Here is a 13979-nt window from a genome sequence, read left to right on the forward strand (position 1 = left end):
GAAACACCGCCTGAGTGACGTTTTTCAAGCAGCAATAATATATTCCGTATCCACTGCTGTAGTAGTGTATACGTTGACCTTGTAGGCATTGTTTGCCCAGTGTGTTCTTCATTTTCAAACAACGGCCATCTAGCTGTGTGAGCTTTTTCACATTCTGTCTAAATATCAATAATAATACCGTCTCCAGAAACACCGCCTGAGTGATGTTTTTCAAGCAGCAATAATATATTCCGTATCCACTGCTGTAGTAGTGTATACGTTGACCTTGTAGGCATTGTTTGCCCAGTGTGTTCTTCATTTTCAAACAACGGCCATCTAGCTGTGTGAGCTTGTTCACATTCTGTCTAAATATCAATAATAATACCGTCTCCAGAAACACCACCTGAGTTGTTGTTGTTGTTGTTGTTTTAAAAATAATGCCAGGCAAAGGCAGGCCGCCACGCAGAGGCACTAGGGGTCGTGCTGCTATGCTATCCTGTGGCCCTAGGAAATTGCCCAGTTTTAAAAAGGCAATGACCCTGAACTCCCAAAATGCTGAAGAGGTAGTTGACTGGCTTACACAGCACACCCCATCCTCTACCGTTTCTAACTTTACCACAACATCCTCATCCTCCACTGCTATGGCCACCCCACGTAACACTTCCTCCACCACCGGCGCCCCTTCTTCACTGGAGTCAGAGGAGTTATTTTCACATGAGTTTCTTGAACTGAGTGATGCGCAACCATTATTGGCAGAAGAAGATGAAGGAGATGAGGACGTTACACCAGATTTAATTCTGGCAAAGAACACAACAGAGATGGACATAATGAGTGATGAGGAGGTCCCCGCTGCTGCTTCCTTCTGTGAGCTGTCAGAAGAAATTGATGCATCTGAGGAGAATGATGATGAGGAGATTGATGTTTTGTGGGTGCCCAGTAGAAGAGAGCAAGAGGAGGATAGTTCAGATGGAGAGACGGAGAGTCAGAGAGGCAGGAGGAGAATAAGACTTGGAAGAAGCAGGGAGGACAGCTCGCAGGGAACAGTAGGGCAACAACATGTATCGGCACCTGTGGTCAGCCGGCCAACGCACCCGCCATTGCCGACAACGCCGCCAACTTCTACTGTTACCGCCAGATTGCCAGCTTCAAAAAGGTCAGCAGTGTGGGATTTTTTTAATGTGTGTGCCTCTGACAAAAGCGTTGTAATTTGCAATGAGTGCAGTCAGAAACTGAGTCTTGGGAAGCCCAACAGCCACATAGGTACAACTTCTATGCGAAGGCACATGAACGGCAAGCACAAAGCACTTTGGGAGCAACACCTCAAAGGCAACAGGCAAACTAAAAGCCACCCTCCTTCTGGTCCAGCATCTTACTGCTCTACCTCTGCTGTCCTTGACCCGTCTGAACCACCCTCCACTCCGCCTTCCACCTTGACCACCAGTTCCCATTCCCAGTCATCTGCCCCCAGCCAAGTTTCTGTGAGGGCCATGTTTGAGCGTAAGAAGACAATGTCTGCGAGTCACCCCCTTGCCCGGCGTCTGACAGCTGGCTTGTCTGCACTCTTAGCCCGCCAGCTTTTACCATACCAGCTGGTGGACTCTGAGGCCTTCCGCAAATTTGTAGCAATTGGGACACCGCAGTGGAAGGTACCCAGACGCAATTTTTTTTCAAAAAAGGGAATACCACACCTGTACCACCATGTGCAGAGCCAAGTCACCGCATCTCTGTCACTTAGTGTTGGGCCAAAGGTCCATATGACTACTGACGCATGGTCCTCCAAGCATGGTCAGGGCAGGTATGTCACCTACACTGCCCACTGGGTGAACTTGGTAATGGCTGGGAAGCAGGGAATGTGTGGCTCAACAACGACAGTGGAGTTGGTGTCACCGCCACGGATTGCACGCGGTTCTGCCACCACCTCTACTCCTCCTTCGCTCTCTACCTCGTCTTCTTCCTCTTCTTCGTCCTCTGGTGCTGGGTCCTCCTCCTCCACACCTGTGCACCCCCAGCTCCCCCTAGGCTATTCGACGTGCCAGGTACGCCGTTGTCATGCTGTCTTGGGGATGACGTGCCTGGAAAGCAGAAACCATACCGGATCTGTACTCCTGTCATCTCTGCAGTCACAGGCCGATCGGTGGCTGACCCCACACCAACTGAAGATCGGAAAAGTGGTGTGTGACAATGGAAGCAATCTGTTGGCAGCACTGAGACTGGGCAATTTAACACATGTGCCCTGCATGGCACATGTTCTGAATTTAATAGTCCAACGTTTTGTCTCAAAGTACCCAGGATTCCAGGACGTTCTCAGGCAGTCCAGGAAGGTGTCGGCCCATTTCAGACGTTCCTATACAGCCATGGCACGCCTTGCTGACATTCAGCAGCGGTACAACATGCCAGTCAGGCGTTTGATTTGCGACAGCCAGACTCGCTGGAATTCAACACTCCTCATGTTGGAACGTCTGCTGCAACAACAAAGAGCCGTCAACGAATACCTGTTTGGACTGGATCTGCAGAGCTGGGGATTTTTTTCCCCCGTTACTGGGTGCTTATGCGCGATGCCTGCAGGCTCATGCGCCCTTTTGAAGAGGTTACAAATATGGTCAGTCGCACCGAAGGCACCATCAGCGACCTAATACCCTTTTCTTTCTTCCTGGAGCGTGCCGTGCGACGAGTGACAGATGAGGCTGTAGACCAGCGTGACGAGGAGCAGGAAGCGCACGATTTCTGGTCGGAATCACCAGAACGAACCCAGGCACCTGCTGCAACGCAGGGAGAGGTGTCAGAAGTGGAGTCAGAGGAGGAAGGTGGCTTTGTGGAGGAGGAGGACCAACAGGAGCAGGCTTCACAGGGGGCTAGTGGTGACCTTTTGGGGACCCCTGGTCTTGTACGTGGCTGGGGGGAGGAGACCGTGGATGATGCAGTCCTTGATAACGAGGAAGCGGAGATGGATACCTCTGCATCCAACCTTGTGAGAATGGGGTCTTTCATGCTGTCATGCCTGTTGAAGGACCCCCGTATCAAGAGGCTTAAGGAGAAGGACCTGTACTGGGTCGCGACTCTACTAGACCCTCGGTACAAGCATAAAGTGGCAGAAATGTTACCAACATACCACAAGTCTGAAAGGATGCTGCATTTACAAACCAGCCTGCAAAACATGTTGTACAATGCTTTTAAGGGTGATGTCACTTCAGGAACTCATCAACATTCCAGGGGCAGAGGTGCCAGTAATCCTGCCACGAGCGCACCTGCAAGGACAAAGCACTTTGGCCACTCTGTAACGTCAGACATGCAAATGTTTTTTTGTCCAAGGCAGCGCCAGAACCCTTCTGGATTCACCCTCAAAGAACGCCTCGACCGGCAGGTAGCGGACTACCTGGCATTAACTGCAGATATCGACACTCTGAGGAGCGATGAACCCCTGGACTACTGGGTGCGCAGGCTTGATCTGTGGCCAGAGCTGTCACAATTTGCCATGAAACTCTTGTCTTGCCCCGCCTCAAGTGTCCTCTCAGAAAGGACCTTCAGTGCAGCAGGAGGGATTGTAACTGAGAAGAGAACTCGCCTAGGTCACAAAAGTGTGGATTACCTGACCTTTATTAAAATGAATGAGGGGTGGATCTCGGAGGGTTACTGCACGCCGGAAGACTTGTTCTGAGTTTCTGACTCCCCATGCAGCTGTCCTTCTCTGCACGCCTCATGACTCCACACACAGCTGTCCTTTAGCGTCCTCCTCCCTCCACCACCGTTACAAACTAGGGTGCAAACCCTACTGGTTTAATTTGAATCCAGGTAAATCCTGAGTTTTTCTGGCCTCTGTGCTTCAGTGGCTGCGACAAAAATAAATGAATATTTTCAGCATTTATATGGCATATTTTTTCTGGCCTCTGTGCTTCAGTGGCTGTGACAAAAAAAATGAATATTTTCAGCATTTATATGGCATATTTTTTCTGGCCTCTGTGCTGCAGTGGCTGCGACAAAAAAAAATTAATATTTTCAGCATTTATATGGCATATTGTTTCTGGCCTTCTGGTTCAGTGGCTGCGACAAAAAAAACATAATTTTTCAGGAAAGTACACATGCCTAATTTTTCAGGGTTCTGCAACAGTGGCAAAATCGCATCTTTTATGGTCACCGCAGGTGATCAATAAAGTAGACCAAAACTGGGCCCACACTGCAGAATCAGTGTTTTTTGGTTCACTTCACTGTACATTGAATTACCTCTGCCTGACCGTGCACGTGCGCACAAGCACGGTGACTGCTAAACACACCACTACAGAAATATTGCCACCAACAGGACGAACATCCTGGAGGTGACAAGCTCAACTAGTAATTAACAACTATCATTCATTAAAGCTCTTTGCGTTTTTTTGCGTTGCAGTAAGCGCCGCGTTTCGTCTTTGCGTGTGAACAGGCTGTAACCTTTACACGACTTGATTGGCATGTAGACGCCGGACGTTTTAAAGCATTTTATTACACAGGTTTAGAAATGTAGTGTGATTTCTGCCCTTTACAGCACAAAACGCAGCGCTGTGTCAACAATGGATTTTTTAGAAACATATTTGCCCTTGATCCCCCTCTGGCATGGCACTGTCCAGGTCGTTGCACCCTTTAAACAACTTTAAAATCATTTTTCTGGCCAGAAATGTCTTTTCTAGCTTTTAAAATTCGCCTTCCCATTGAAGTCTATGGGGTTCGCGACGTTCGCGAACCGTTCGCATTTTTGACGCAAGTTCGCGAATATGTTCGCAAACTTTTTTCCCGACGTTCACTACATCCCTAATGGCTTGTCCCGATATCAATCAGTCTGACTGAATATCATGTAAGGGCTGCATTGACATGTGTGTGTGATACTCTCCCTCCGATGAGCCTGCACAGGCCCCCATGTGATTGGATCATAGGCCTGGGGCCAAAGATCAGATCAGTCCAAATCAATCATTCAAAATGACCGCTCATTTGGCGACCTAATCAATCAACCCTAAATTCCAGTGCGTGATAGTAAAGGACAATTTAAAGTATAGATTATAAGAAGCACATCATTTAAATAATTCAAATAAATGTTTTTTTTTTTTCAACAGTCTGTGCTCTGGGTTCCCTGGTTCACCTGGAGAAGCTATTTTTACCAGAAGGGGATGGGATGGTTAAAGCCGCAAACCTTCTGATAGGGCAGTTACACAATTATCCAAACCTCCAACATCTCACTATGTCCAAAATTCTAAATGATGAAAGCATTGAAGAGTTAGGTATGTATAACCACATTCCATTATATAAACACCACAGATGCACCTCTGTTTCTTGCTGCTACTCCCACATAGGGGCGAATTCAGTAAGCGCCGAAAATATGCTAGCGACGCCTTTGCTGCACTTCGCCAGGGCGCCGCTAATTCACTAAAATCCAAAGTTGCGCTCAGGGAGGCGAAAGGTAGAGAAGTTTCACTAGCGTTAATTCATCAAGCAAAGCGAAGTTACGATATCGATGCCTAATTTGCTTACGGCGCCAAATTAAAGTACAATGGACGTATATGTAGCAGCAAATACATTACACTACACAAGTCCAGGGAAAGCGTCATAAAATAAAATTGTTATTTTGCCCTATACATGTGCCCACTGTATAGTTTATGTGCCATATGTTAGGTAATGTAGGGGGGAAGGAGGGTACCCCAAAAACATTTACGATCTTTTTCAGCCTATCACCCTTTAAAAAGTAAAAGACGCCAGCGTTTTTTGGGACTTAGAAAAAATGTCAACTTTTTTTTGAAGCAATCCCTATCTACTCTGTTGCACTTTGCCTGGTCTGAGGTGGCAAAGGCAAGTCTGGCGCAAGAGGTAACGTTCAGTAAAATGCGCAAGTTAGTGAATTAACGTAGTTACGTCCCTTCACCATAGCGCAACTTCGCCTGGCATAAGGGTGCGAGGTAGCTCTAGAGTAGGCTAGCGTTAGTCGCTTCGCGCTTTAGTGAATTTGCCCCATGGTGTCATTTCTACTTGTTCTGACTATACAGATCTCTGGGCTATGAGTTAGAGCCAATGCTTTGTTATATCAGCCATCAAAAAACTTTACTGCCAGGGTTAGTGCAACCTACTACACAATTGGCCTCCAAGATTCCCACTTTTGCCCACTCAGTTTTTCTTACATAGTGCTTTAATAGAGAGAGATTTATAGACCCCGAAGCAATATAAAGCCCTAACAAAGCAATAGTAGAATCACTCTGGGTAGAGATTTCGACTGGGCAAAAGGTATCAAAAAGAATTATCATTGGTGTATGCTATAAACCACCTCGTATAAGTGTCGAGTATGAAGCCCAGCTACTCTTGCAGATACAAGCGGCTTCACAGCTGGGTCAAGTTGTTGCTATGGGTGACTTCAATTATCCAGACATTGACTGGGGTAATGGGGTTGCTAAGACAGAAAAAGCTAGTAGGTTTGTAAATATGCTGAATGGCAACTTTTTATTCCAGCTCGTTCAAGAACCTACTAGGAATAACTCTCTTTTGGACCTTGTAATAACTAACAATACTGAACTCATCTCTAACATTTGTGTGGGTGAGCATTTAGGGAATAGTGATCATAACATGGTCTCCTTTGAGATTCTGTTGCAGAAGCAATTCTATAAGGGAGTAACTAAAACACTAAATTTCAGACGTGCAAACTTTGACAGTATAAGGGCATCTCTGCAACATATTAAGTGGGAAATGCTTTTCACAGGGTTAAACACGGAACAAAAATGGGAAGTCTTTAAAATGCTGCTTAATAAATATACTTGTCAGTATATTCCACTTGTAAGCAAGGAACGTCGTTGCAAAGCAAAACCTTTTTGGTTCAATAGAAGCGTTGGTGTTGAGGTGGGTAAGAAAAGACGTGCTTTTAAGGCTTTCAAGTTAGCTGGTACAGCCGAAACATTTACAAGGTACAAGGAGGCCAATAAATCATGCAAAGAAGCTATAAGGCAAGCTAAAATTGCTATGGAAAAGGATATTGCAGCAAGCAGTAAAAAAAATCCAAAATTATTTTTTAAATATGTCAATAGTAAAAAAATGAAGCAGGAAGGGGTGAGACCCTTACTATCAGAGGGGGGTCAGCTGGTTGATGAAAACAAAATAAAAGCGCAGATTCTGAACTCGTATTTTTCATCTGTCTACACAAATGAAGAACCAGTAAGTGAAGGTTTCCTTCTTAACACTCCCAATTCTAGTAATACAACTAGTGATGCATGGTTCACACATGAAGAAATTCAAAAGAACTTGAACATGTTAAGATTAACAAAGGTCCAGGGCCAGATGGTATTCATCCCAGGGTAATTAGCGAGCTTAGCTCTGTGATTGCCAAACCTCTTTACTTAATTTTTCAGGATTCATTGAGATCTGGCATCGTGCCGAGAGACTGGCGAATTGCTAATGTGGTGCCTCTATTCAAAAAAGGATCCCGTTCTCAGCCTCAAAACTATAGGCCAGTTAGTCTGACGTCAGTATTAGGAAAGCTTTTCGAAGGGTTAATAAAGGATAAGATACTGGACTTCATAGCAAATCATAATACTATGAGTTTGTGCCAGCATGGTTTTATGCGTAATAGATCTTGCCAGACTAACTTAATTTCTTTTTACGAGAATGTAAGTAGAGACCTCGATTCTGGGATGGCAGTGGATGTGATTTACTTAGACTTTGCTAAAGCATTTGATACAGTGCCACACAAAAGGTTACTGGTTAAATTAAGGAATGTTGGCCTGGAACATAGTATTTGTACCTGGATAGAGAACTGGCTAAAAGATAGACTACAAAGAGTGGTGGTAAATGGAACATTTTCTAATTGGACCAGTGTTGTTAGTGGAGTACCACAGGGCTCTGTACTAGGTCCCTTGCTTTTCAACTTGTTTATTAATGACCTGGAGGTGGGCATTGAAAGTACTGTTTCTATTTTTGCAGATGATACTAAATTGTGCAGAACTATAGGTTCCATGCAGGATGCTGCCACTTTGCAAAGTGATCTGTCTAAACGGGAAAACTGGGCAGCAAACTGGAAAATGAGGTTCAATGTTGATAAATGCAAGGTTATGCACTTTGGCAAAAATAATATAAATGCAAGTTATACACTAAATGGCAATGTGTTGGGAGTTTCCTTAAATGAAAAGGATCTAGGGGTCTTTGTAGATAACACGTTGTCTAATTCTGGGCAGTGTCATTCTGTGGCTACTAAAGCAAATAAAGTTCTGTCTTGCATAAAAAATGGCATTAACTCAAGGGATGAAAACATAATTCTGCCTCTTTATAGGTCCCTGGTAAGGCCTCATCTGGAGTATGCAGTTCAGTTTTGGACTCCAGTCCTTAAGAGGGATATAAATGAGCTGGAGAGAGTGCAGAGACTAAGTGCAACTAAATTGGTTAGAGGGACGGAAGACTTAAATTATGAGGGTAGACTGTCAAGGTTGGGGTTGTTTTCTCTGGAAAAAAGGCGCTTGCGAGGGGACATGATTACACTTTACAAGTACATTAGAGGACATTATAGACAAATGGCAGGGGACCTTTTTACCCATAAAGTGGATCACCGTACCAGAGGCCACCCCTTTAGACTAGAAGAAAAGAACTTTCATTTGAAGCAACGTAGGGGGTTCTTGACAGTCAGGACAGTGAGGTTGTGGAATGCACTGCCGGGTGATGTTGTGATGCTGATTCAGTTAATGCCTTTAAGAATGGCTTGGATGATTTTTTGGACAGACATAATATCAAAGGCTATTGTGATACTAAGCTCTATAGTTAGTATAGGTATGGGTATATAGAATTTTAATTAAAAGTAGGTAGGGGTGTGTGTATGGATGCTGGGTTTTCATTTGGAGGGGTTGAACTTGATGGACTTTGTCTTTTTTCAACCCAATTTAACTATGTAACTATGTAACCCACCAAGATTTCAGTAAAACAAGTATCCTGTAGATTTTTTAGAATTGAATTTGCTAGATATTGGATTGCATCTCTGAAAAAGGGAAAAAAAATATCAACTTGTGGCTCTACAGTATCTGGTCTCATTACTTCCCTTCAGCATCCTATGCAATAGCTTTACATGCAGTTTTCTAATGCAGCTCAATCACTTTAATTAATTTGCACACATTTTGTAGCCAGACAGCAGAAGGCAAAACCTACAAATGCACTGGGTCTTTGAAGGGGTTGATTCACCTTTAACTTAACTTTTAGTGTGCTAATTCTAAGCAACTTTTCAATTGGTCTTCATTATTTTTTTTCCTCCAGTTTTCTAATTTTGTGCCTTCTTCTGACTCTTTCAAATGGGGGGGGGGGGGTCACTGACCCTGTCTAAAGTTACAAATTTATTGTTATTGCTACTTTTTATTACTCGTCTTTCTATTCAATGCATAGTTGCTAGGGTAATTTGGATCACAAATAATAAAAAATGAAACCCGGTTGCAAATTATCTCAGAATATCATTCTGTACATCATACATTAAGGTAACTCAAAGGTGAATAACCCATTTAAATGGAATTCTAACACAAAAATTATTGTTTTGCCTAATTAAAGAAAACACAATTCTAAGCAATTTTGCAATATACGTTAATTTAAAATGTTCTATGGATTTTAAGTTATTTGTATATGTATTGCTATTGAAAGCAGTGCTTGTCTGTCCCTTTGTATTATCCTGGTGGCTCAGACTGGTGATACAATGTAAGACAAAGTAGCTGATTAACAGACCTGTCTTTGCTGGGGAACCAAGACTTTTGCAACATTGTTTAAAAAGTAATAACCAGGAGTTAATCAAATGCTGCTTTCAATAGCAATTGTTTTACAAATAACTTTAAAAGCACTGACATTTTAAATAAATTTCTATTGGAAAAAGTTGCTTTGAATTATGTTTTCTTTTATTATACAGTATTTTTATTTTGCAATTTAACAAGGTGTTGAATTAAATGCAGGAAAGCTCACGGCAGCACAAACGTTGAAGGAGGTAAAGAATAGGATTATTTCAGCTCATTTTTTCTTTTTTACACAGAGGTGAAGCTAAACAATCAGGTAACCTTTGTCATTGGCCCACCAGTCCATCTCACCATACTGATGTTCCTCTAGTATACTTTATTGTCCCACCGGAACTCAGACAACTACTCTTACAATTAGTGTAAGGTACACAAACATTCACCCTGATGGGCCACAAGTACTCACACACAATCACACCAGGACAACTCACATTGGTGCACAGACATTCACACAAACAAACACTGGCACAGCAGCAGTTACATTAGCACAAGACACAGGTACCCAGTCCCAATCTGATGCTTTTAACGTGAATGATAAGACATGCTTTAACATCCCAGAATATGCAAGAGCTGACAGGCTGATAGAGTAACATAACCCAGTTCTGCAACCCATTGCAACTAAACAGCAGCTATCTTTCCCTGGTTAAGAACACCTTTATAAATGGTTGTAAGCAGGCAGCAATTTGCAGAAAGGGATTGGATGGCTTTTGAGCAAGTGATCGAAGATAGCTCATAGTACAAGTTGATCCAGGGACTTTGGAGTCGGGAAAGATTTTCTTCCCCCTCTGAAGCAAATTGGAGAGGCTTCAGATGAGTTTTTTTGCCTTCCTCTGGATCAACTAGCAGATAAGCAGGTTACATAAAAGGTTGAACTTGATTGACGTGTCTTTTTTCAACCTAAAGACTATGTATATTTTGTATTTCGCAGGAGGTGCAGCGCAATCTGGTTACCTGAAAAAGCTTTGCCAGCTTGAGCTGGATATAAATAACAATGTCACTGAATCTGGATGGAGAGCATTTTTCCAGAAAGTAGACAACATGCCAGAGCTAAGCCTTCTGAATATAAACCGGATGTACACCCACTCTATAAAGTCTCACCCGACCACCGTTACATCTTTTGTACAATGTGTATCCAGACTGCCAAGTCTGACGACGACCCTGATGCTTGGGTGGCTGCTGGATGAAGAGGACTTAAATATGTTTAATGCCATGAAGGAAAAGCACCCTCAGTCTAAAAGCCTAACTATACACTGGCAGTGGTACTTGCCTTTTCCACCAAATATAAAGGAGTAGAATCATACTTTTTCTTTAACTGCTAACAAATCTAGGCCCTTTTAAGCTGCAAATGGAATGTTCGAGTCTTGGCTATTTGCTATCATCTGCAGCTGCATGGAATCTGATCTATACCAACACAAAAGGAAAAAGGTCCCTCCATGAACATCCCCATTATTGAATAGATCTACATTGGCACACTTATCTGGGTTTTAAAGGAGAAGGAAAACAGTTTATTGCCAATAGATTAGCCACAATATTTATTCTGTAGAATGCTTTACCATACCTGAGTAAATAGCTCTAGATGCTCTCTGTTTATTTAGGATAGCAGCTGCCATATTAGCTTGCTGTGACATCGCTTCCTGCCTGAGTCTCTCCCTGCTTGCTCATGGCTCATATTACAGCAGGGAAAGGAGGAGGGAGGAGGAGATGAGCAAACTGAGCATGCTCAAGCCCAAGCCATGGAGGTTTAAGCTGAAAACAGGAAGTCTGATACAGAAGCCCATGTGTACACAATAGAAGGAAAGAAATGCAGTGTTTCTTTTGACAGAGGACTCAGAGCAGCATTACTTTGAGGGTTAACTGGTGTATTTATATAGACCTTTCTTATAAAGCTAAACCTTTCCTTTTCCTTTAGGGCAGACACATGCTCAGATTTGGGGAGATTAGTAGTCCAGCGACAAATCTCCTCTTCTTTGGGGCGACTAATCTACCCGAACTGCCTTCCACTGGCTAGAATGTAAATTGCTGTCTGGATGGCAATCTGTTCGATTCGTTTTCCGAAGTCATCCAAAGTTGCCTCACGAGAAAACTTCGGGCAACTTCAGAAAACAAAGCGCTCAGAGTGCTATAGAGCCTGTGATTTCGTTTCTAGCCGGCGGGAGGCAGTTTGGGGAGATTGGTCACCCCGAAGAAGAGCCAATTTAAAGCCGGGCGACAATCTCCCTGAATCTGAGCGTGTGTCTCTGCCCTTCAAGGGGACCTGTCACCCAGACATAAAAATCTGTATAATAAAATCCTTTTTAAATTAATCAGGATACCCAACTTTTTTTTTATAGTCAAACACCCATACCTTTTATAAAGGCATTTAAAATGTTCAACTGTCATATATTGCCTGCCCCAGACAGGAAATTGCTTTCACTTTCCATTCACCACTTTCTAGATGTCCCTGCACTCCCCACATCCCCCCCCCTCCATCTTTGCAGTCTAAAATTGTGTAGGCTGTCTATGGGCATGTGCATCAGGCCCCAATTCTAATGCATAAATGAGATTTTGGGACTGGATTGGTAAAAAACACAATGTATAATGGGGCAATAGGAACATTATAAACTACAACAATAATCTGTTGCTTAAATGGTCTAGTTATCACATTAACAAATTAACTGTACCGCCTGTGCACATCTTATATTCTTAAAGGGGAACTCCACAAAAACATAACAAGCTTTTTGAAAAGTAAACATTATTTCAAGCAACTTTGCAATATACATAAATTAAAAATATGCAGACTTTTCATGATTTTTAATGTTTTCTGACAGTTCCCTAAGCCTAGCCCCCTGGCTCTCCTGCTGATCTTTCTGACTACTTTGCTGAGCTGGCTGACTACTGTTACTTTTTATCAACAGCCAGCTGTCCTCAGTCTGCATCCTCCAATAAGGAATGAAACATCACAGTGCATTGTGGGTTATGTAGTTCCTGCATGCTGCTTGTAAGCTGTGGAGTAGTTACAATTTGTAACATCAGTGTTTAGTCCCTCCTTCCCTGCCAGGATTTCAAATGATGCAGAAAGAGAAGAACTATTAACCAGCTGGATTTCAACATAAAAAATGGCATTTATTCACACTTTTTGAAGAAAGAGGTAACTGTGAAGGATATATTAAGGGTTTCTATGTTTTGTGGGCCTCTTTTTCAAATTTTGGTTTGGAAGACAGAGTTCCCCTTTAACTTTATACTACAGTGGTAACCAAAATCATTTCATTGGTAAAACTGGTTATTAAATGAATAGCGGGGGGATCAGACATGCAAGAAGAGTCCAGGTATAGGATAAGTTAACCGTAAACTAGGGATGCACTGAATCCAGGTTTCGGTTCGTCCAGGATTCGGCCGAATCCTTTTGCCCGGCCCAACTGAATCCTAATTTGCATATGCAAATTAGGGGCAGGGAGGGAAATCATGTGACTTCACAAAACAAGAAAGTAAAAAATGTTTTCCCCTTCACACCCCTAATTTGCATATGCAAATTAGGATTCTGTATTCAGCCGAATCTTTCGTGAAGGATTCTGGGGTTCAGCCGAATTCAAAATAGTGGATTCGGTGCATTCCTACCGTAAACCCACTATCCAGAAAGCTCTGAATTACAGAATGGCCGTCTCCCATAGATTGTTTTATCCAAATTTTTAAAAATGATTTCCTTTTTCTCTGTAATAAAACAGTAGCTTGTACTTGATTTAAACTAAGATATAATTAATCCTTATTGGAAGCAAAACCAGACGATTGGTGATTTTCTAGCAGACTTAAGGTATGGAGATCCAAATTATGGAAAGATCCATTATCTGGAAAACCTCAGGTCCCAAGTATTCTGGATAACAGGTTCTATACCTGTGTAACAGGCATTCTAGTTGTTTTGTTGGCAGGACATTTGTGTGTGTAAAACAATGGGAAGCAGATCCCATGGCAGTTCGAGAGCCAGTAACTTCTAGTTATGTCACAGGAGACAACTAAACCCAGAAAGCCAGTGATTGGTTGCAGTTCTGTTGGTATAAAAACATTCAAATTTGAAAAACCACCAAGAGATGAAGTTCACCTAAAATTACTTTATTGTTTAACTTACAAAAAAGTTGCATATATATCAAAATAAACAGAAAATGTACTTGTGTTGTGTGGAAATGTCATTTCAATGTCACATACACGATTATAATAGAAAAATAACACAAAAGGCCTACTGCAAATTGTTTGGACTGGTTATTTAAACCAAGGTGAACTGTA

At 42.7% G+C, this 13979-nt stretch overlaps 1 protein-coding gene across 2 annotated transcripts in view; it reads left to right on the forward strand.

The window, feature by feature from the left end:
- The window catches only part of LOC108717696 (baculoviral IAP repeat-containing protein 1), a 31868-nt gene extending 20590 nt beyond the window's left edge, over window positions 1-11278 (forward strand). For both annotated transcript variants that reach the window (XM_041568708.1, XM_018264962.2), the window contains 2 exons: window positions 5055-5219; window positions 10654-11278. In XM_041568708.1, the coding sequence (XP_041424642.1) occupies window positions 5055-5219; window positions 10654-11018 (530 nt within the window). In that variant the 3' untranslated portion in view covers window positions 11019-11278. The remainder of the gene's footprint in view (window positions 1-5054; window positions 5220-10653) is intronic.
- The last annotated feature ends 2701 nt before the right edge of the window (window positions 11279-13979 follow it).

The sequence above is a fragment of the Xenopus laevis genome, chromosome 1L (assembly GCF_017654675.1).
Source record: "Xenopus laevis strain J_2021 chromosome 1L, Xenopus_laevis_v10.1, whole genome shotgun sequence".
NCBI lineage: Eukaryota > Metazoa > Chordata > Amphibia > Anura > Pipidae > Xenopus > Xenopus laevis.